This window comes from Rhinolophus ferrumequinum, chromosome 21, assembly GCF_004115265.2.
Source record: "Rhinolophus ferrumequinum isolate MPI-CBG mRhiFer1 chromosome 21, mRhiFer1_v1.p, whole genome shotgun sequence".
Classification (NCBI taxonomy): Eukaryota; Metazoa; Chordata; class Mammalia; order Chiroptera; family Rhinolophidae; genus Rhinolophus; species Rhinolophus ferrumequinum.
The window spans coordinates 27,539,920-27,560,790 of NC_046304.1; the positions used below are offsets into that span (position 1 = coordinate 27,539,920).

Below are 20,871 nucleotides of genomic sequence, written 5' to 3' on the forward strand. Positions count from 1 at the left end.
TGAGGAGTATGAGGGCTATGAGCTTTGGCCAAAGGTTCTAAGCCAAGCTCCCCTAGGTCCAGGACGGCAGCTGCAAACTGCCATCCCGCACCTGGAAACTGGACCTGGAGCTGGAAATGGAGAAGACAGAATCTGCTATACTGAAGACCCAAAATGTGGCTCACCTGGCCATCTCTACCAAGGAAGCCAAGAAATCTTGTGGGTGAGTGCTGCTGGTTCGTTTTCCCCCAAGCCTAGGCCCTACAACTAAAACCTGATTGAGGCCAATCAGTATCTCTGCCTGGTCTTCTCTCTTCAGCCCCTATTCTACTCCTCCCTAAATACCCTCCACCCACCCATGTGTGGCACCACTGCCACTTAACCAACCCCTTTAGCCCCAAAGAAACCCAAAGAGCTAGGAAGTGCATCAATCAACCTTTAATGTCCAAAAGAGGCATGGATGCAGAGCATAGGAGACGTGGCGGGGTCTGAGCCCCTGCTCCAGAAATGAGGAAGAAATGAACACAAACCAGACATTTCCAACTGGCCACACAAGTCTGGGAGGGCAGGGAAAAACACAGATTTTGACATTCATAAAAAGGTTTTGATACAGGGAACTCATTCACCATCCTAATCCCCACCCTCCCCTGTCAGCATCAAAATAAAGCTCAGCATATGCTAAAGGCATGGGGAGGGGACATTCTCCTGCCTCCCCACCAGCCCCAAAGATGGAGTTGAAAAAAAATGAGCTGGATCCTAAACCCCGCCAGTGTCAACCATACACATGAGAGTTTTTAATGCAATTTACAGGAATCAGCAGCTCAATCAGCAACGACTCCCCCCACCCTACCCCCACCCCACCCGTTTGATTTGATCAACAGACGATTTCCCCAGCACTCTCCTTGGAATCTCCTCCCACTAGTGGTCCTGCTCATCTCCTGATACCTGGCTTCCTCGCTGCAAGACTAACCTCCAAAGTTCCTCCCAAGCCCCTCACTGCCCTGTTATCACTTCCATCTTTATCTCCAGAAGGCTGCAACTGTCCACAAAGTCCCTTTCCCTATCCACCGAGAGCCAACTCCAGGGCAGATGGCAGCAGGACCATCTCATTGTGGGCTGTCCTCCTAAAGCCTTCCTGGGAACAAACAGCCATAGGGCAAGCAGAGTATCTGGCCAAGATGGCTGAAGGGGGTGATACCTGTCTTCACCCCCAAAAGAGACACCCCCAAAGGTTTTTAACAGAAAGGCCCATTTAAAACTAACTGTGCACTCTATCTACCAATATACCCTAGAGATTCCACACCATACTTCCCCTCCCTCCCCTCTACCCCAAACCAAGACACACACACACACACACATACACACACACACAAACACACACATATACACAGAGAAGAATCAAGGGAGACATTGATTTGGTTTGATTGCTAAGACCTAACTAAGGAACTACAGTCACCAGAAATTCCCTTGCCAGCCAACTAACGGGCTGCTCTAAGAGAACTCCAGAGGAATGAGAAAACTGAGGGCTAAGCAGGGAGCACACAGAAGTAGAGAAGAAAGAATGGAAAGGAAAAAAAAAAATCAAGCTAATCCAACTTCAACATACTCCTAGCATGAGCTCTGGCAGGAAGAATAAAAGGTAATCCACAAAGACACTGCCCTTACTTAGAAACTCTCTGACAAAGACAGCAAGACAAATCTGCTCCCCACTCCCACACACCAAAGACAAACACGTCTCAGGGCCCTTTAAAGAATCCACCCTGTCCCAACCCCCCCTGCCCCACGCCGTGGAATCACAGTTCAGTGGAATATTCTCCCTGGTACTAGATCAGTCCCCCTGCCCCCTTTCTTATCCCTCTCTCCTTGCCAATCCTAACATTGCCCCCCTCCACCCAACCCCCTGCAGCCTCCCTGGCCTTTCCAAAGCATCATCCACCACCAGGAAGAGGCAGCTGCACAGTTTTAGTTCCACCTCCAGAAACTGATTTCTTTTCCCCAGCCCTCTTAGTCTTATAGGCTTTTTTGGAGGGCTTTTTATTTTGTATAGGGAGAGAAAGAGAAAAGAGGGGGGGTGGGACAGATTTCCTAGTGCAATACAACCAAAAAAATTTTTTTAAGTTTTGAAAAATAAACATAAAGCAGCCTTCTTCCCCAGGCAACTAAACAGAAAGAAGTTTGGTTTTGTTTACTGCGACATACACATGAAATCGAGTATACAGTCCATGCAGTAGCACAGCCATTGGAGAGGACATCCTGATGCTGGCCCCAGTGCAAAACAGTCCCAGCAACGCCGCCTGCTTGCCATCGCTGCCGCCGCCACTGACACCTTCCCTGCGGCCACCTAGCCTGACTTGAAGAGGAGGATTGCAACTTGACCCAAGTAAAAATAGATGAAGTGCTTTGTCTCGTGTGTAACGTAGCTGCCAAAATTTCGGCCCACGATACAATGCCAGGTAGGATTATATTTCTTGTCAAATTCCTAAAAGAAGAAGAAAAGGGAGAAGAAAGGTGATTAGGACAGCTGGAGGATGAAAAATCAGAATGCGAGTCTGATTAGTTATCACCCCCAGCCCATGGCCTCAGCTCCCCGAACCTCAGGAGCTCAGGTTCTGAGGCTGGCTAGGACACTCCTTCCTTCGTTAATAATGTAACACCACAAAGGCTCCATTATTTCTCTCGAGCACTTTACACCCTGATCATCTCTCCTCCCTCTAGCTACCCTATTCCACAGCCCACCCTGAGAGTCTTCAGCAACGGAGAGAAGCCAGTGGAATAAAGGGGCCACTCCAGTGTCACACAGCACAAGTAAAACAGGAGCAAGCCTTGCTGACTCGCCACCCACTGCCTCCCACGTTACTAAACCAGCATTTCCAAATGCCAAAAACCAAGACGCTAAAGTAAAATGGGGACCAACATGAGGAGAACCAGGAAAGAGTTCTGTGTACGTCACATTAATGGCACTCCTGTGTGCCCGCAATGTGGGGTGTGAGCATCGGAACGAGGACCTCAGCCATGAGATCAAGGCAATTCCCGCACTTCCCTCAGGGGCACAAGTTCAGCATCAAAGCCACCTCGGAAATCCTTGTGACTTAATCAGACAGGCAGCTCCCTGTCACCCCGGGGACGCAGCAGGAAACAGATGGCTCAGTTCTAGATGCATCCTGCCATAGCTGTGAAAGGGCAATAGCCCTCCACCATAGGCCCAGCAATGCTGCCAATCTAGGGGCTCTGTCCCCCAAGTGCTCAACATACACCTTGTCGGCTTCCTCGCAGTCCTGTACCACAGGATGCCAAGAGGCAGTAGGGAACAGTGGGAAGGGCATGCATCACCAAACCCAGCTCGAATCCTGACTCAAGATGCTGTAACATAGCAGAGCCATTCTACCCATCAGCAAAACCAGACAACTGGACTAGATATAATCTAAGGATTCCCCTGGCTCTGAGGGTCCCATGATTCTGGAATCTCTCCCCAGACAGGACAGCAAGGCCATCCTTCAGCAAGGAGCCATGGGCACCCCCAGGAGCTTTACTGGCTCTGTACTCCTTGGCTTCACACACGGAAAGTCTCTCAGGACTCCAGAGCTCCCTCTTCTCATCCCACTCACCTTGGGAGAAAAGCAGATTCTGTAAAACTCAGATACCCTAGCACCTCTATGGACCAGAATGACACAACCCCTAGGCATCCTTCTTGGGATACGAGAGCGGAGAACATTAAAGACTGGAACAACGCCACCAATGGACATGGATCCTGACAGGGAATCAGGGGCCCTGGGGAACAATTCTCCAGCTCAGCTGATTCCTCACCATGTTAACCATATCCATTCACCCATTCACTCAGGAATTTTTCAGGGACTAATAAACCCATGGCCCCATTATTGCTTATCCATTTTTTAAAAATTATATATTCAAACCCACCCTTTTCTTAAGGTGGGGGAGAAGGGCATGGTGCAGTACCTGACTCCTTTTAAAAATAAGGAAAAGGAAACCTCCTACATGAGGATTATTATAGGGAGATCCCACTTTAAATGAGGAACTTCCCTGAAAATTTGTATATGATCTTACATTATCCATTCAAATATCCTTGATATTCATTTTGAATAGTTCTAAATTGGGCCTTATACTGAAACCTGAAGCTTCTCTCCCCGATCCCTTGCAGTGACATTAACTGTAAACATACACAACACACCAGCAGAGCTCCTATTAACAATTCCTAAGACAAATGCTTTGGCAATTAAGACTCACCCCCTCATTTCTCTGCTTTGCAAGTTCCTAAGGTTTTGTTTGTTTTTTCGCATGAGGTATACCTGCTTTCCTATGCCCCCAGCCCCAGGCCTCCCTGGGCACAAGTCTGCGGCCTAACGCCCCCCCCTCCTCCCCCCCCCGCCCCCGGCCCCCAGCCACAGCTCTCCCAGGCCACCTTCTTGATATAGGCAGCGATGTCCTTCTCTATGTTGTACTTCTCCATAGCCTGTGTGGCGCAGTCAACAGCATCCTGTTGCATGTCCTCAGACATGTCTGCGTTCTTGATCACTGCCTTCCGGTCAGACATCGTGACACTGCAGAAGAAACAAAGGCGTGAGGCTGACAACCCCATGCTCTGAGCAATGAACATTAGCCACTAGCTGTGGGCCTTCGTGAAAGAGGGGAGCACAGAAGGTGCGGGAAACAGAAAACACAGATGAGAGGCAATAGGAAAAAGCTTAGCAGCAGAGACGTGGTCCCCAAGCCACAACACAAAGTAAATAGTAATAAAGATATAAAAAGCTATCAGTTTTTATCATATGTAAAGTGAGGTTTTTCCCAACTCTAAATTTATCTTTTTTTGATATTTTGAATAGCACCAATAGCCAAGATACTACAATATATCACCTACTAGCTGTGTCTTTGGGCAAATTACCTAACTTTTGTGTTTTCATGCCATCACTTTAAAATGGGGACTGCAGTGTTACCCTGAGGGTAAACCAGGTGGCATAACACCTGAACACACTAAGCCCTTGATTTAATGACCATTATTACATCATTAGTATCACAGTGGAGAGGTGACACAGTAGGCACCAGCAGGCCTGACTTACGGTCCTGACTATGAACTCTTGTAGCTTTGGAGAAGTCACTTAGTCTTTCTCCGTTTGATTACTTCCATTGTAGCAATGAGAATAGCTCTCTATCATGAGTTGTTATAAGCATTAATTAAAATTATATGAAAACATCTGCAAACAAAAACAGTCTATACCGGGGTCTGTCCCATTGGCTAGATTCAGCCCCGCTACCTTTTTTTTAATCCCACCTGTTTTTGTAAATAAAGGAACAAGCTACAATGGCAGAATTGAGTAGTTGAAAGAGACTATATGACATATAAAGCCTAAAATATTTACTCTCTGGCCCTTTACGGATAAAGGTTGCCGATCCCTAGGCTACCAATGCCCAGTGGTGACTGAGACAACAAAAGGTGAAGCATTACGATTTTAACAGCCTGTTTCATATCTCTGCTATCTAAACCAAGGTATTCCTCCTATAGCAACCAGAGTTCTGGGGTAGACCTTGCATGGTCCCGTCCTAGGATGGCAGAAAACCCCAGAGGGCTGGCCAGAACCTGCCTGGCAGTCTGCAGCATGTAAGTAAAGGTGCAATGCAGGAATAGAGGTGAAGTGCGGGAAAATCCTGTCCTCTGTTCTTGACCACAGTCCTGTCTCACAGAGCAATAACAATCCACCCCCTACCACGTCCCACCCCGAGCACCACTCCGGGGCCCAGCCCAGTGAACAAAAGATGCTCTCATTCCAGCCCTGATCCAGTCTGACACAAGGCTACCCGGGTTCTGCCTGCTCCAGGAGGAGAGAGCTCCCTGTTACGATTCCAGGCCACCCTGATTTCAGTCCACACTAGCCTGTGGACTGGGTAGGCTGAAAGGGAAACAGAACTCATGATTACTCCTTTCGGCTGTACCAGATGCAAAGAATGCATGCATGCCAGCTGGCAGTTGGGCAGCACCTTTGTCTGGCACTATCAAACTAAGCAGGGCTGGTTCCACTTCAGCAAAGACTGACAGAACAACGGGTCAGTGGACCAGCACCCTCTGGCCCCACAACCCCTGAGAGGAAAAGTCAGAGCCTCACGCTGTGTCTGTGAGCACTGCCAGGTGCTGAGGAAAGGTCAGGGGAACCCTGTTCAAGGCCAGACCAGCTTTATGACCTTGGGCAAATCATCTTTTTAAAAACCCATGATTTTTAAATAAGATAAATGAGGCAGCTGCATGAGTTTGAGCAAAGGTACAGGAGCATCACAGGGAAAATGTGCTGATATTATATGGGTCTTCATACGTGAAGAAAACTAGTGTTACCTGGTGGCCTGTTCCAGCTCACCACTCAGAAAGGGGAACTTTTTATAAACCCAGGGGTGAGGGTGGAACCAAGTTACAAACAGAGAAGTTCAAGTGTGAAATTAGCACCTGTTTTCCCAGCAAGCTCACCTGCTCCGCTGCCTCATCCCCAAAGTCCAAAGCAACAACTTTATCACAGTAATTAAAAGCCACCTTACTCTCCAGGAGAGCGCCTGCAGTTACGTAACATTGGTCTTGTGACTACAATGCCACGATTCTTCACCCTTGGGCCCCCCGGGCGTCGGAGAGGTGAAGCCTAGCCCCGGTCTCCCCTGTCCAAGGTGCCAGTGAGAAAAGAATAGGGAGGTGCCCAGCCTAGGCCCTCCCTCCTGGGAAAAAGAGCAAGGAACCTGGGCCTCCAGATAGCACGATGACCAAAGGGCCCCAGGCCGGCTGCCTCAGTCACGAGCCAGGAACTCCTCTGAAAAGCGAAAAGGGCACCAGGACAGCTCCCCATCTTCTATCCCCGGTTTTGGCCCCGAGAAAGGCTACGCACCCAATGACATGGACCGCCCTCCCCGGCCCTCCACACACACAAACGCTAGTATTTCCTCCCTTCAGATCTCCGAAGAGGCCGTAGCCCCTCCGCCATCCCATCACCCAGGAGGCAAGCACCTGGGGAATGAGAAAGCATCCTTCTCCCCACCTCCGCCCGGCCGGTCAGCCGCCCTCTCCCGAGGAGCGCTGGGGTGACTGGGCGTCCTCGCCGCAGAAAGGACGCCCCAGAGGGTGGCGGTGGTGGTGGTGGTGGCGGCGGCGGCGGTGGCGGCGGCGGTGGCAGGAGGAGCCGCGTCACGCCCGAGCCCTCTCCACCCCACCCCCTCGGCCCCAAACACCAGAGGCCTCCACGCAGCGCAGGGAGACTCCCCCAGGGAACAAGCCCGACACCTGCGCAGCCCGGGGCTTCCAGCCGGGCCCCGGAGGTCGAGAGGGCACAGGGTGGCGCAGCTCCGAGGAGGGACGCCGGGGCCGTCACGCCAAAGCCAGTCCTGCTCCCCGCCCCGCGTGCGGCGAGGAGGCCGCAGGGGCACCGAGAGTAGGGCCCCACGCAACGGGCGCCGGGCCGCCGCTCCGGGGACGCCCCCCACCGCTCACCTTCACGCAGGCGAGACGCGCGGGGCCCCGGGGGAGCAGCGATGGCCTGAGGCAGGGCGCGGGCAGGGGCGGTGTCCCCTCGGCTCCTCCTGCAGCAGCCGCCGCCGCCGCGGTGTCCGGCTCCCGCAGCCCCCGGCCGAGCGCTCGCCGCCGCTGTCCGCCCTTCGAGCTTCCTCGGCCGCCCGCGCTCCTCGCGCCTGCCGGCCCGCCCGCCTGATTCGCGATAGCGCCTCGCAGCTCCGCTCCGCTCTGCCGCTGAGAGCTGCCGACGCGCAGCCCCCCCTGAAATAGCGCCCCGCCCCCGCCCCCCCGCCGCGCGCGCCGCCGTCCGCGCTCCCCATTGGCTGTGTCCGCCAGGCCCCGCACTGCGGGCTTCTCCCCGCGCCGCTCTCGCCCCACATCTTGTTTCCTCCCACAATGCCTCGGGGCAGAGAGAGGGGGGTGGGGAGGGGGGTTGGAAAGGGTAGGGGGGAGGGAGATGTGGCCTTAAGAAAAAAAGAAGAGGAATGCAGACCCTTCTACCCAGGGTTGGAGAGGCCCTGCCTAAAAAGGAATAAAGAGGTGAGGCTCAAAGAGAGGGAGAGAGGGAGGGGCTAAAGACCCCAGTCCCTGAAAGAATAAAGAAAGAGGGGGATGGAGATTTCAGACCCAAGGAGCTGATGGGGAAGAGGTAGAGATCCTAACTTTAGGGAGAGGAAGGGGAAGGTGAAGTCATCAGTCTCAAATGAAAAGACAGGACCCCTTCCCAACCCCCATATCTGTGGTTAGGAGAGGAACAGCCAGCCCTTCGGAGAGGTGAAAGTCCAGCAATCCCAGGGCCCTTCCCTTCACTTCCCGGGAAGGTCCCCTCCCCATGCAGCTCATACCCCCCCAGTCTCTAGGCCACAGGACCTAAACTCCCAGCTGGGGGCTCCAGCTGCTGTTTATGTTGAAGAGCAATGGAGGCAGACCCAAAGCACAATTGTGAGAAGAGAGGTTTGTCTTTGGTTCAGAGGCCCCCGTGAGAGTACGCCGTTTCTGGTTAGTAGGTCCCCACCTGTCTGGTTAGACAGGACTGGAGGGGGAGTGAACAAAACCCCCTAGAGGTGGGAACCGTAGCGTGTCAGAGCTGTGAGGAGCCTTAAAATTCACCTCATCCATATTCCTCACCTTGTAAAGGAGAACCAAGGTACAGAGAGGGGAGAGCCCTTGCCCAGTCAGCCCAGGTCAGGCCTGGACGTGGCTTCTAGGCAGAAAAGTGGTGCTTCTAGGCACCAACCCCTCTGCTAGCTGAAGAGGCTGTTTGTGAGCATGCGTGTAAGTGCATGTGCACCCTGGGAGAGTGCCTGCCCTCCACTCCATCCCCACCCACCTCCAGAGATCAGGAAACATCTGTTTTTTCCTTCCCCTCTGTTTCACAAAGGAGGTGTCTACCTAAAGGAGTGGTCTGTTGGGAGCCAAGCATTTGGGCCACACAGTGAGGGTTAAGAATTCCCATTATTTTCCCTTCACTGTCCCAAACCTTAGTCAGGAAGTCAGACTGGCTTTGGCCCTGGCCTGCTCGGGTTTGGAACATCATTATTTAGTGTTCGTTATATGTCAGGGGAAACTTGGAAAATCATCCCCGCCCACTTCTGCTTTCCACAGCTCTCATCTCCCAACCTCAATCAGGATGTCAGAGAAACAGGCACGGTCTGAGGTATCTCCTTACAGCAAGGATATTCTGATGTCAGCCTCTGTGTGAGTGAGTGGGGGACACGTGGGGAGGGAGGGAGGAGAAGGATGCTTTCTCCACTTAGGGCTTACGGAGAGTTAATCTCATGGACTACTGGAAGAAGAACTGGGACCCTCTTCCTCTGATGATGATTAGCTTCCAGCCCCTTCTATGACCTGGAGGTCAGAAACACCGTGTCTGGTTGGGCAAGTGGTTCATTGTACAAAGGCAGTCAGCCTTAGGAGCAATATGCGGCCTGCGCTCCACTTGCGAAGCTGTGTGCTCTGATACAGGCCAGCGTCCACCCAAAAGATGTGTGCCTTTTCCGCGCATGCATAAGGGACGACTATGAACCGGTGGTGGTCCTTCCAAAGCCATGCAGCCAGGGTATAAATCCTCCCTCTTCCTGGCCCCCCCTCCCCCTATGGTAGAGTAGGGCAAGAATTTGGTCATTCCTAGTCCTGGGCTGTGGTGGGGTGGAGGTAGGGACACCTACCTTAGTTGAAGAGAATTTCAACTAACAGCAGTCAGAACCAAGACTTTTGACTTTTAAGAAATAACGGTGTCAGTGTGTGTGTGTGTGAGAAATGTGTGTGAACAGGACTAACCTCTAGGATATCAGGGAGACTTGTTAATAACAGTATGGTTTATAGATAAGAGTTAACATGTATAGAGCCCTCACTGTGTGCCAGGCTCTCTTCTGAGTGTTGTAAAGGTATGCATTATTGTATTTAATCTCTGAAACAATCACAGTGAGTATATTACTATTCCCCTGTACAGAGGAAACTGCTGCTTAGAGAAATTCAGTCATTTGCCCAAGATTACCCAGCTTGTCAGTGGCAGGATTCAAGTCCAGGCTGTCTACTCAGCCACTCCACTCTCCAGTCTCCTAACATAGAAAAGAAAAGAAAAAAGTGTAAACCATGCGTTCAGCACTCCATCTAAATCATACCAGCATTTCCTAAGTTTATCTGACTCCAAACCCTTTTTTATCCAAATACTTATTAACATCTCCAGGAACTACTATTCCACAGGACACAGTTTGGGAAACTTGTGCTGTACTAATTACTGCTATTTATGTAAAATGCTTAACTGTTTAGGATAATTACTATGCAACATAGTAACTGGAGTAATTACTATGCCAGCTAACTTGGTGCACGTTTTTATTTGATGCCACTACACATTCGTGATTGCCCAGTTTTCTGTTGCCCAGCTAGCTGAACCATATCTTCAGATTTAAAAATCCGAGGGGACTTTTGTTTTTGTGTCATCTGTGGCCCCTTACCCTCTGTCTACTTCTTTAACTTAAGGATTCCCCGGGGCACTGTGCTTCAGTCACTGCTCAATTTGAGTAGTTTCATCCACATGTATGGCTTTTACCACGATCTGGGCCCTGGTAGCCCTCCTAAGTCCCAGATCTCTCCGCTGTGGGTATCGCGTAGATTCTTCAGACTATTCACATATGCACATATAAACCCTGGCCATGAAGACCATTGGCCGTGGAGCCAGAATGCCTGGATTGTCACTGCTTTTCACCACTCTACCAGCTGTGCAGATCCGGCCAAGCCATTCAACATCTCAGAGTTTCATTTTCCTCATCTATAAATCGAGAATAAGATCTACCTCTTAGAGTTGTGAGAAAATGCATGAAAAATTCTTGGCGCAATGCCTGGTCCATATAAGTGAGTAATAAGAGTTAGCCATCATCAACATCTCTCTTCCAGACTTGTTTCCCTTCCCTGTATTTCTTATCTCAGTTCATGACCCCATTATTCACCCAGTCACCTAGTTAGAAACCTGCGAGCCCACTGGATTCCCTTACCCACCACATCTCCATCACTCACCTACTGGCTATTTCTCCAGTTCATGTCTCCTTTCATGTCTCCTTTTGTTATAAGTGCCTCATTCTCATTATGAATGCCTTGCATCAGGCACTTATCATGTCTTCCCATTGGTTCCCTGCTCCCATTCTTGGCTCCTTTTCTCCAAATCCATACTGCAGTGATTTATCTAAAATGCAAACATCCCAGGCACCTCTCTCTCTCTCTCTCTCTCTCTCTCTCTCTCTCTCTCACACACACACACACACACACACACACACACACACACACACACCCCGCCTCTCTGCCTTATCTCCCCACACTTCTCATATCCATCTTCAATCTCTAGTAAGACCATGAGCTGCCTGTGGTTCCCCCACACCCAGGTCCTTTGTCCATGTGGTTCTCTAGCCTATGAGGCTGTGGTTTTCTTTCCTGGCTAACTCCTTTGTTTGAATGTCCTCTACAAAGCCTTCCCTGAATCCTAGGTGTGATGCATAGCCCTCTTTGGTGCTTTGGTACATCCGGGGCTTATTATTGACCACATTTTATTAAACTTGTCAATCTTATGCTTGTAGTTCCTTGCAGACAGGGATCACACCTTATTTATGTGTGGGCTGCAGAACTTAGCACCATTCCTGGAACATGGGATGTTCTCTGTGAGGATTGGTTAAACTGATCATGCCCATTAATAGCTGAAAAATACAGCTTGGAAAGACACACTGTTTCTTCCACCCAAAGAACCATGGTGGAGCCGGGCTGGCTTCTAGAACCAGCAATCTCTCTAGAACCAGCAATGAATGCTATTTACACGGGGCCCTTCCTGCCTAGAGCTGAGTTGCTAGCTAAGGGAAATCATTGTCAGCCCTGATTAAAGACCAGGCCTGATTTCTCAATTGATTTCCTCCTCACACTTGCCACTGGATATTTGGCTGATATCCTGACACCTGATAAAGGCAACCAAGGGCTCTCCCATCCCAGCTGATTGCGTCACCCAGAAGACAGAGACCATGACAGTGACAGAGTTCATTTCATCAAGCTCTTTAGCTTTTGACTTGCTTCAGGAGCTCCAGGAGGGTGGAGACTCCCATTGCAGTGCAAACCCTGGTGTCAGTCCCCTCTGCCAAGTACCCAATGGGCAAAACCTAAGGAAAAAAGCAGTATGACTAGAACTACTGGAATCTGCCCCAATTCCTTGTTGATTTCTTGGGTGGCCTGGAAAGACATACTTCCCTAGGCCACCATTTACCAAGCCCAAAATATTGCTGCTTCTCCCCTGAAACCTGGAGGAGCCAGCCAAGGTCAACCATGTGACTGGCGGCTAGTGAGATAAGCACGGGACTGGGAGTCAGAGGAAAAGCCCTAAAGCCCAAAGTGGCTCTAGTCAAGTCATTTCACCTCTCAGAATCTGGATTTCTTCATCTAGAAAATGTAGGAATGGATCATCTATAAGGTCCCTGTTAGCCCCCTATGACTCTTTGATTTCAATACCCCCTACTGTGTTTCCCCAAAATTAAAACCTAGCTGCCATCAGCTCTAATGCATCTTGGAGTCACAAGTCCACCTTTTAACTCGGTCTTACATTAATTTTTGCTCCAAAAGACGCATTAGAGCTGATGGTCCGGCTAGGTCTTATTTTCAGGGAAACACAGTATCACAAAGGGTACCTTCCCTGTGAATCAGAGAAATATTAGTTAGACAGTTACACCCCTCACAAAGTGATTATCCCCCGCCCCCAATCTACTACCCCTCTGACATCGTACGAGTCTATTCCCTATGAGTCTATTCCATTGAGTCTATTCCCTATGCTGTACTCCATATCCCGTGATGATATATATATATATATATATATATATATATATATATATATATATATATAATTATAGTTGATATACAATCTTATTCAGCTTCAGCTTCAGGTGTACAGCACAGTGGTCAGGCATCTATACCATCCATGAAGTTGTCTCCCTAATAAGAAAAGTGCCTGTCTGACACCCTACAAAATCTTTACAACATTATTGATTATAGTCCCCAAACTGTCTTTCATGTCCCCCTGGCAATCTTGTGGTTACCAATTTGTGCTTTCTAATCCTCTCACCTTCTACCTTATTCCCACCCCCTTCCCATCTAGCAACCCTCAGTTTTTCTCTATATCTCTGCAACTGTTTCTGATTTGTTTGTTCGTTTATTCTATTTTTTAGATTCCACATATAAGTGAGATCATATGGTATTTGTCTTTCTCCATCTGACTTAGTTCACTTAGCATAATGTTGTTCTCTAGGTCCATTCATGTCATTGCAAATGGTAAGATTTCATTCTTCTTTATGGCCGAGTAATACTCCATTGTATGAATGTACCACAATTTCTTAATCCAGTCATCTACCGATGGGCATTTTGATTGTTTCCACGTCTTGGCTATTGTGTGTATTTTCACTTTCTTGATGATAACCTTTGAAGCACAAAAGTTTTTAATTTTGATGAGACCAATTTGTCTGTTTTTCCTTTTGTCAGTTATACTTTTGATGGCATATCCAAGAAATCACTGTTTAACCCAAGATCACAAAGATTTACACCTATGTTTTTCTTCTGCGAAATTATCTATTTTTGGTTAATTTTTGTGTATGGTGTGAAATAGGATCTAACTTCATTGTTTTGCATGTGAATGTTCAATTATCCCACATCATTAGTTGAAAAGACTATTCTTTCACCACTAAATTGTCTTGATACCCTTCTCAAAGATCAACTGACCATGAATATATGAATTTATTTCTGGATCCCACTTCTATTCCATTGGTCTATAGTTATGATCCATGAACATAGGATTTCTTCCCATTTATTTAGGTCTCCTTTAATTTCTTTCAATAATATGTTACATTTTTCAGTGTACATGTCTTGCACTTCTTTTGATAAATATATTCCTAAGTGTTTTGTTATTTTTATATTATAAATTGAACTGTTTTCTTAATTTTATATTCATATTGTTCAATGCAAGTGTATAAAAATGCATTTGACTTTTTTATATTGTAGTTTGTATTTTGCAACCTTGCTGATCTCATTCATTAATCCCTAATTGTGTGTGTGTATATGTGTTAGAATTTTCTATATACAAAATCATATCATCTATGAATATTTTTACTTCTGTCCAATATGGGTGCCTTTTATTCATTTTACTTGCCTAGTTGTCCTGCCAAGAATCTTCAGTATAGTGTTGAATAGAAAACATCTTTGTCTTGTTCCTGATCTTAGGGGAAAGCTTTCAGTCTTTCACCACTAAGTCTAATGTTAGATGTGGGGTTTTTGTAGATGCTCTTTATACTAGTTTGTTGAATGTTTTTTATTGTGAAAAGGTATTGAACTTTTTCAAATACTTGTTTGGCATCTATTGAGATGATCATGTGGTTTTGGTCCATTATTCTTATTAATATGGTGTATGACATTGGTTTTCAAATATTAAACCAATCTTACCTTCCTGGGATAAGTCACATTTGATAATGATGTATAATCCTTTTTATATGTTGCTGGGCTCATTTTGCTCGTATTTTGTTGAGGATTTTTGCATCTATGTTTATAAGTGATATTGACACATAATTTTCTTGTCTTTGCCTTGTTTGGGTATCTGGGTAATACTGGGTAGTACATGGAATGAGTTGGAAATTGTCCCCTCCTGTTTTATGTTTTGGAAGAGTATGAAGGATCAGTATTAATTCTTTGAACATTTTGTATAAGCCATCTGGGCCTGGAATTTTTTCTGTGGGAAGTTTTTAAAATACTAATGTAATTTTTACTTCTTTTATGTCTATTCAGATTACTTACTTCTTGAAGTAGTTTCAGTAATTGGTGTTTCTCTAACAATCTGTCCATTTTATCTAGGTTATCTAGTTTGATAGCATTAAATAGTATAGTTGTTCATAGTGTTCCTTTATAATCCTTGTTGTTTCTCTAAGGTCTGTACTAATGTCTCCTTTCATTCCTCATTTTAATAACTTACGTCTTTTTTTTCTTGATCACTCTAGCTAAAGATTGGTCAATTTTGTTCATCTCTTCAAAGAACCAACTTTTAATTTCATTAATTTTTTTCTATTGCACTCAGGTGATATAAGCTGCTTGGGTCAGGGGAAGCTCAGACTGGAACTATTTCTTTAAGCATCTGCATTCAAGCTCAACTCCTTGTCTATTTCACTCAAAACCAGGGCTCTCTCTCTCTATTAGTGTCTCCATCATCCTCATGACTCTTGGAGTGATAGGACAATAAAGATAGAGACCACACTATTACTTGGGGAGCTGTGAGGGACAAAAATTCCATTAAATCCATAAACATTTCTTAAATCTGTAACAAGCTCTGAGGAAGGTACTAAGGGGAACAGGGATGAGTAGCCAGAAGCAGCCTCAGACTTTTCCAAGCTCCCACTTTAGTTGGGGAGACACACATGTACTCAACCAACTTTAACACAGGCCAGACTACAATGAGAGCTATGATTGAGTAAGCACATGGGAGATGGGATTGGGGGCATTTAATCTGTCTGGAAGAGTCAGGGAATAGAAGAGTTGGCATTTGAGATCAGTCTTGAAGCATGGTAGGATTCAGGGGAAAAGGGAAGGAGGGAAGGTTCTTCGGTCAGAGAGAAGCACACAAGCCAAGGCAGGGAATGGTAGGAAGCCAGGCCTGGCAGGGACAGAGTGTGCTGGGGAAGGGAACAGCCTGGACGGAAAAGCTAGAGCCAGACTTTGGAGGGGCCTAAAGGATGTGCTAAGAAACTAGAACTTTAAGGTACTTGGGCCCCCTGAAGGCACTGAACAAGAGGATGACATGACCAGCCTATGTAGGAATTTGGGGCTGCAACAGAAACCTAAGTTGGTTTATTCAGGCTCTCTGGTGCCATCCACATCCATAGTAGAAGCAGCAGAGACAGTTGCCTTTACTCTTGTTGATCACCCCTCTCTGGGACTCTCTCCTCCCTAAGCTTCCATGGCATAGCACTTCTCTGATTTCCTTCCTACCTCTCTGCATGCTTTAGCAGGCTCCTCTCCTCTGCCCATTCTAAGTGTTGGTGTTCTTTAGAGTTCTGTTCTAGATCCTTTTTCTTTCTCAGCAGACCCTTGTCCCTTGGAAAGCTCACATGTTGCCATGGTTTCAATGACTAGCAATGGATTGGGAACTCCCAAATCTATATGTAGCTTTCTCAGACCTCTCTCCTTATTTAGATCCATCAGATCTAACTGTACGTTGCACATCTCCATTTAGGTGCTGTATTCATTACAATTAGGTCCAGCTGTGAGTAGAAGGAAACCCCCCCCAAGCAAAACAACCCAAACAAGATAGGAATTTATTTTAGAGAAAAGGAGTCCAGAGGTGTTAAGTCCAGGCCTGGTATGAAAACCTGGGAGTCAGATCTCTGAAATCTGTCCCTTTATCTCTATCCCGAAGCCACCAATCCTCCCCTAGGTCAACTGCAACAGCTTTGTCATTCTTGCTCCTCTCAAATGTATTCTGTACGTCTACAATGTCCAGAATGGTAGCCACCAAACACATGTGGCTATTGAGCACTCAAAAAGTGGCTAGTCCAAATTGAGATGCACTGTAAGTGTAAATACACACTGGACTTCAACGGCTTAATAGGAAAAAAATGTAAAATGTCTTAATATTTCTCCATTGATATGTTAAACGATAATATTTTGATGTATTAAATAAAACATTATTTCAAATTAGTTTCACCTGTTTCTTTGTACATTTTTAGTGTGGCTACAAGAAGTTTTCCAGTTACACATGTGGCTCACCTTTCTAGCTCTCATTGTTTCTATTGAACAGCACCGCTCTCCACAAAAGCAAACATGATCTTTCTAAAGCACAAATCTGAACATGTCACCTGGCTTCTTGAAACGTTTCAGTGGCTTATTGTCTTTAGGATAGAGTTCATGCCACTCAGTATGGTTTTCAAGCCCTCCCTGACCCACTCCCAGCCTCGCCCTCCAGCCTCATCTTTCACAACCTCCTCCATCCGTCTGCCCCCTGCACTCTACGCTCCAGTCCTACACACTTCTTTCAGTTCCTTACATGTACCAGGTGTGCTCTAGCCCCTGGCCCTTCACACATGCTCTTCCCTGTGCCTGGAACTCGGCTTCCGCTCTTGGGTGGCTTAATGCTCCACTCATCTTTCCAGCCTCAGCTTAGGTGTGTCTCTTCCCTGAGAGGCCTTCCCAGCTACCCTGCTTCTCGGAGTTCCCATTACTTCTCTATCCTGACCTCACCCCACCCCACCTCCAGATAACAGTGTGCCAACTAACTATGTCCTTCTCCAGACTGGTTGGAATCTTGCCTCATGTTCTGGGGATACTGTGGTATCCCCAGCACCTAGAACAAAGGCTGGTACATGGTCAGTAGTCAACAAGTATTTGCTGAATCAATGAATGACTTACCCCAAAGCCAGATAAAGTTTCAATGGAGTCGCCAGACTAGGTGACTTCTAAGTCTTAAAGAGATGGCTACACAGTGACCCTTATGTTCCCAGTTTGGGAGGTGAGGCACAGGGAAATGCACAGCCTGTTACCTGGTCTTCAGTCCTGCTCTAGGCCTCATAGGCCCATTGATGGAGACCCAGGCCACCACTGTCTCTTCCTTCTCCCCAGGAAGCACAGATGGCACTGACTGTCCTCCCAGGAAAGCTCCCTGGCAGGTGCCCCAACATTTTCAGAAAGGGCTATATTGAGGATTCTCACCAGAGATGAGCTTCCTCCTGAGTGGGGGTGGCGTAGGGGGGCTTGAAACGGGGAAGGCGGTGAGGAGGGTGCTTCTGAGTTGCTCTTTACCCAGCACCAGGAGAACTGATGTGCGTGTTGCTAATGGAGCGTGAGCCTCTCTGTGGAGGTTTCCTTTTAGGAGACAGGAGGTGAAGGTGATGGGGGAATGGGGGCCCAGAGGTGAATGACGACAGGAAAGAATTTGGAGTCAGGAAGACAGAGAGGGGTCCCTGGGGCTCCATTGCTGACTTACTGTGTAACCCAAGTCACTTAACCTCTCTGGGCCTCAACTCCTCATCTATAATCAAACGAGTCTGCTTTCTGCCTATCTGGAGGGGCTGTTGTGAGAATGGAAGGCAATAATGGATGTAAATGGGCTTTGAAAATAGAAGTATCAGAGTAGAAGTACCATGCAAAGACAAGGTTTTTAGGCTATTGTTCTGTTTGAGCACAGATGACCATATTGTGGGAATGAGGCCGGGAGTGGTGGGTGGGAACCCACCTTCTCGCAACAAAAGTGGCGGTGCTGGAAACCTTCCCCCCAGCCATAACCCAGTAGCCTGATTTACCTGTTCTAAACTTGCACCAGAGAAGCTGAGTCTCGAACAGAGCCTTGAAAAAAGTGGGCCCAGCTGGGAATCTCAGGATCCTGAAAGGAGTGGAGTCCCATTTTGGCCCCCTCACTGCTTCTGACATACCCAGGTGAGCCTGAAAACACGCACACACAAACACACACCCTTCGCAGTTAATACCCACATCCCAGGTCCTCTACCCAGGTCCTTGCACCTTAGAGCCTCCCGTGACCCCTTCTCAACTTGGAAGGGCTCTCAGTGGATTGACACTGCCCTTCACCCAGCTAGAGACCACGCTGCTGTGGGCTCCTCCATGTGGAGTCCCTGATCCCAAAAGCGTCCAGCATAGAAAGGGTGGCTAGATTTTCCTCTTTCCTATTGAAGTGAGTCCTGAAGTTGGGATGCACGCTGAGGTCTTCCCTCCCACCTGGCAAAGCCATTGCTCTCAGCTTTTATTATCCTTGTCTCTCTTTTCCTTTCACAGCCAGGTCAGATCTCACAAAGCAATCAGTAGTACCTGCAGTTCCCAACCTGGAAAACTGAAAACACGTTCCCCAGTATGCTGCCAGCAGTAGCCAGCAAGAAGAGGCTCTGTAATTACAGACAGGCAGGAGTTTGTCTTCCTGTTCTCACTCATCTATGAAACCCTTCCATTCCCTTCATTTCCCGTGGTGCCTGCCTTGAAAAAGGAAATGTGAAACTGGGCCCGTCAGAAAACTGAGTTCCAATTCCCTAGTCCTCCGTGGGCAGACATTAGAACTTGCTATGATTCGAATCCATTCAATCATGTATTCATTCCTTCATCCAAAATACATTTAATAGCCCCCTGCCAGGTGCTAGCACTGGGCCAGCTGTTGGGAACACGCCTAATGTGACCCAGGCCCTACTTTTGAAAAGCTCACAGTGTAGTAAGGAAGTTAAGGTATATGATATAAGTAGTCACAGGAAACAATAGAAAAGTGATGTGTAATAAAGAAAGTGACGATAAAATTCTGGCTAAGAGAAAGATAATTTTGGAAAAGGTGGCTGTTTCTTGAGAGGTAATATAGTATAGTGGCTGAGAGTACAAACTCTGGAGACACAGGCCTGGGTTCAAAGCCTGATTTTGCCACTTAATAACTGTGTGACCCAAATGGATAAATGGGGAGAATTTTGTGGTTATTTTGAAGACAAGTGTAGTGTCCAGCACATATATAGTAGAGCGCAATACATGTCAGCTGGTATAATCAGGGAATGTGACAGAGTGTGGGTTTTCTGCTCATGTGGAACAGGAGGGTAGAGCATTCTAGAAGGATAGGGGCACAGAAAGAAAATGTGATATTTTTACAGAATTCCCGTTGACTACAGCTTAGCCCGTTAGAAGGGAAGAAAGAGATGAGGCCAGTAAATTGGGTTGGGGTTGAACTTTGGAACACTGAATGAATGCCAAAATGAACTTAAGGCGTAGTACAATGACACAAACAAGCGTTATAGGCCAGAGTACCCACCGAGCTCCAAGCAATGGCCCTCATCTTTAGAACCACGTTCTGTTGAACCAAACTTCAGGGTCTCCAAAGATGGGGAGTCAGCCCTTGGGGCTTGGTGCAGTGTGTTGGCCTATCTCCTGGATTCTGCCCACCTGGAAAGGCTCGTTCCTTTCTCTCCAGCAGATTGAGCCCTGGGATTGGGGCTGAAGGAGAAGATCCATCTTCTTTCACAAGGATGAGTGGATGTGAGCATCTCTGCCCACCAGAAGGGGCACAAAGGCTGGAAGAGACCTCAGGAAAGGTGGCTGATGTGGAGAGAGGTGGGAGTGGAGGGTAGATAAGGCCAGGCCAGGCTAATTCGGCTGACAGTCCTTATCACTAGCCTGTTTTCCTCTGGGGTTATACAGAACCTCCTCAGTCTTAGTTGGGAGTAAGGAAGACTGAAAGCAAAGATTTCATCAAGCGCAAAACAAATGAAGGAGAGGCCCTGCTGGGAGACTGCAAATGGGGGCAAGAATCGCAGAGAGTGATTCCTAACTCAGGAGCGTTCTAACTCAGGGTGGGATGAGGGGCCAGATTGGGAGGCAACGTGACACAGGGCAAAGGGGAGAATCAGGAGGCCTCTGTTCTTATCCAGGCTGTGTCTCTCTTTGTGGACTTTGGGGAAGTCATTTCCTCTTGGCCTCTGTTCCATCTCAGTAAAACAAAAAGGTTTTCTAATCATCAGAGAAATGCAAATAAAAACCACAAGGAGATATCACCTCACCCCAGTCAGAATGGCTATCATCAACAAGACAAATAGTAACAAGTGTTGGAGAGGCTGTGGAGAGAAAGGAACCCTCATCACTGTTGGTAGGAATGCAGACTGGTGCAGCCGCTATGGAAGGCAGTGTGGAGGTTCCTCAAAAAATTGCGAATAGAATTACCGGATGACCCAGCAATCCCTCTCCTGGGTATCTACCCAAAAAATCTGAAAACATTTATACATAAAGACACGTGTGCTCCAATGTTCATTGCAGCTTTGTTTACGGTGGCCGAGACATGGAAACAACGAAAATGTCCTTCGATAGATGAATGGATAAAGAAGTTGTGGTATATATACGCAATGGAATACTATTTGGCGGTAAGAAAAGAT

The 20,871-nt window shown here is 47.5% G+C and overlaps 1 protein-coding gene and 1 long non-coding RNA gene across 4 annotated transcripts; one reads left to right on the forward strand and one right to left on the reverse strand.

Moving 5' to 3' along the window:
* Positions 1-395: 395 nt before the first annotated feature.
* Positions 396-7,712, reverse strand: DYNLL2 (dynein light chain LC8-type 2). 3 transcript variants are annotated; one of them, XM_033091034.1, is made up of 3 exons: positions 7,451-7,712; positions 4,397-4,535; positions 396-2,458 (listed from the first exon to the last, which is right to left on the reverse strand). In XM_033091034.1, exons 2-3 carry the CDS (start codon positions 4,526-4,528, stop codon positions 2,321-2,323), a joined length of 270 nt encoding a protein of 89 aa, XP_032946925.1. In that variant the 5' UTR covers positions 4,529-4,535; positions 7,451-7,712; the 3' UTR covers positions 396-2,320. The 3 variants fall into 3 exon arrangements, with proteins under 3 accessions (XP_032946925.1, XP_032946927.1, XP_032946926.1); XM_033091036.1 differs by lacking the exon at positions 7,451-7,712 and adding an exon at positions 6,971-7,120; XM_033091035.1 differs by lacking the exon at positions 7,451-7,712 and adding an exon at positions 7,002-7,025.
* Positions 7,713-7,924: 212 nt separating this feature from the next.
* Positions 7,925-20,491, forward strand: LOC117013571 (uncharacterized). The gene is made up of 4 exons (XR_004421351.1): positions 7,925-8,011; positions 9,077-9,169; positions 18,288-18,400; positions 18,755-20,491. It is a non-coding gene; the product is annotated as an uncharacterized LOC117013571 (long non-coding RNA).
* The last annotated feature ends 380 nt before the right edge of the window (positions 20,492-20,871 follow it).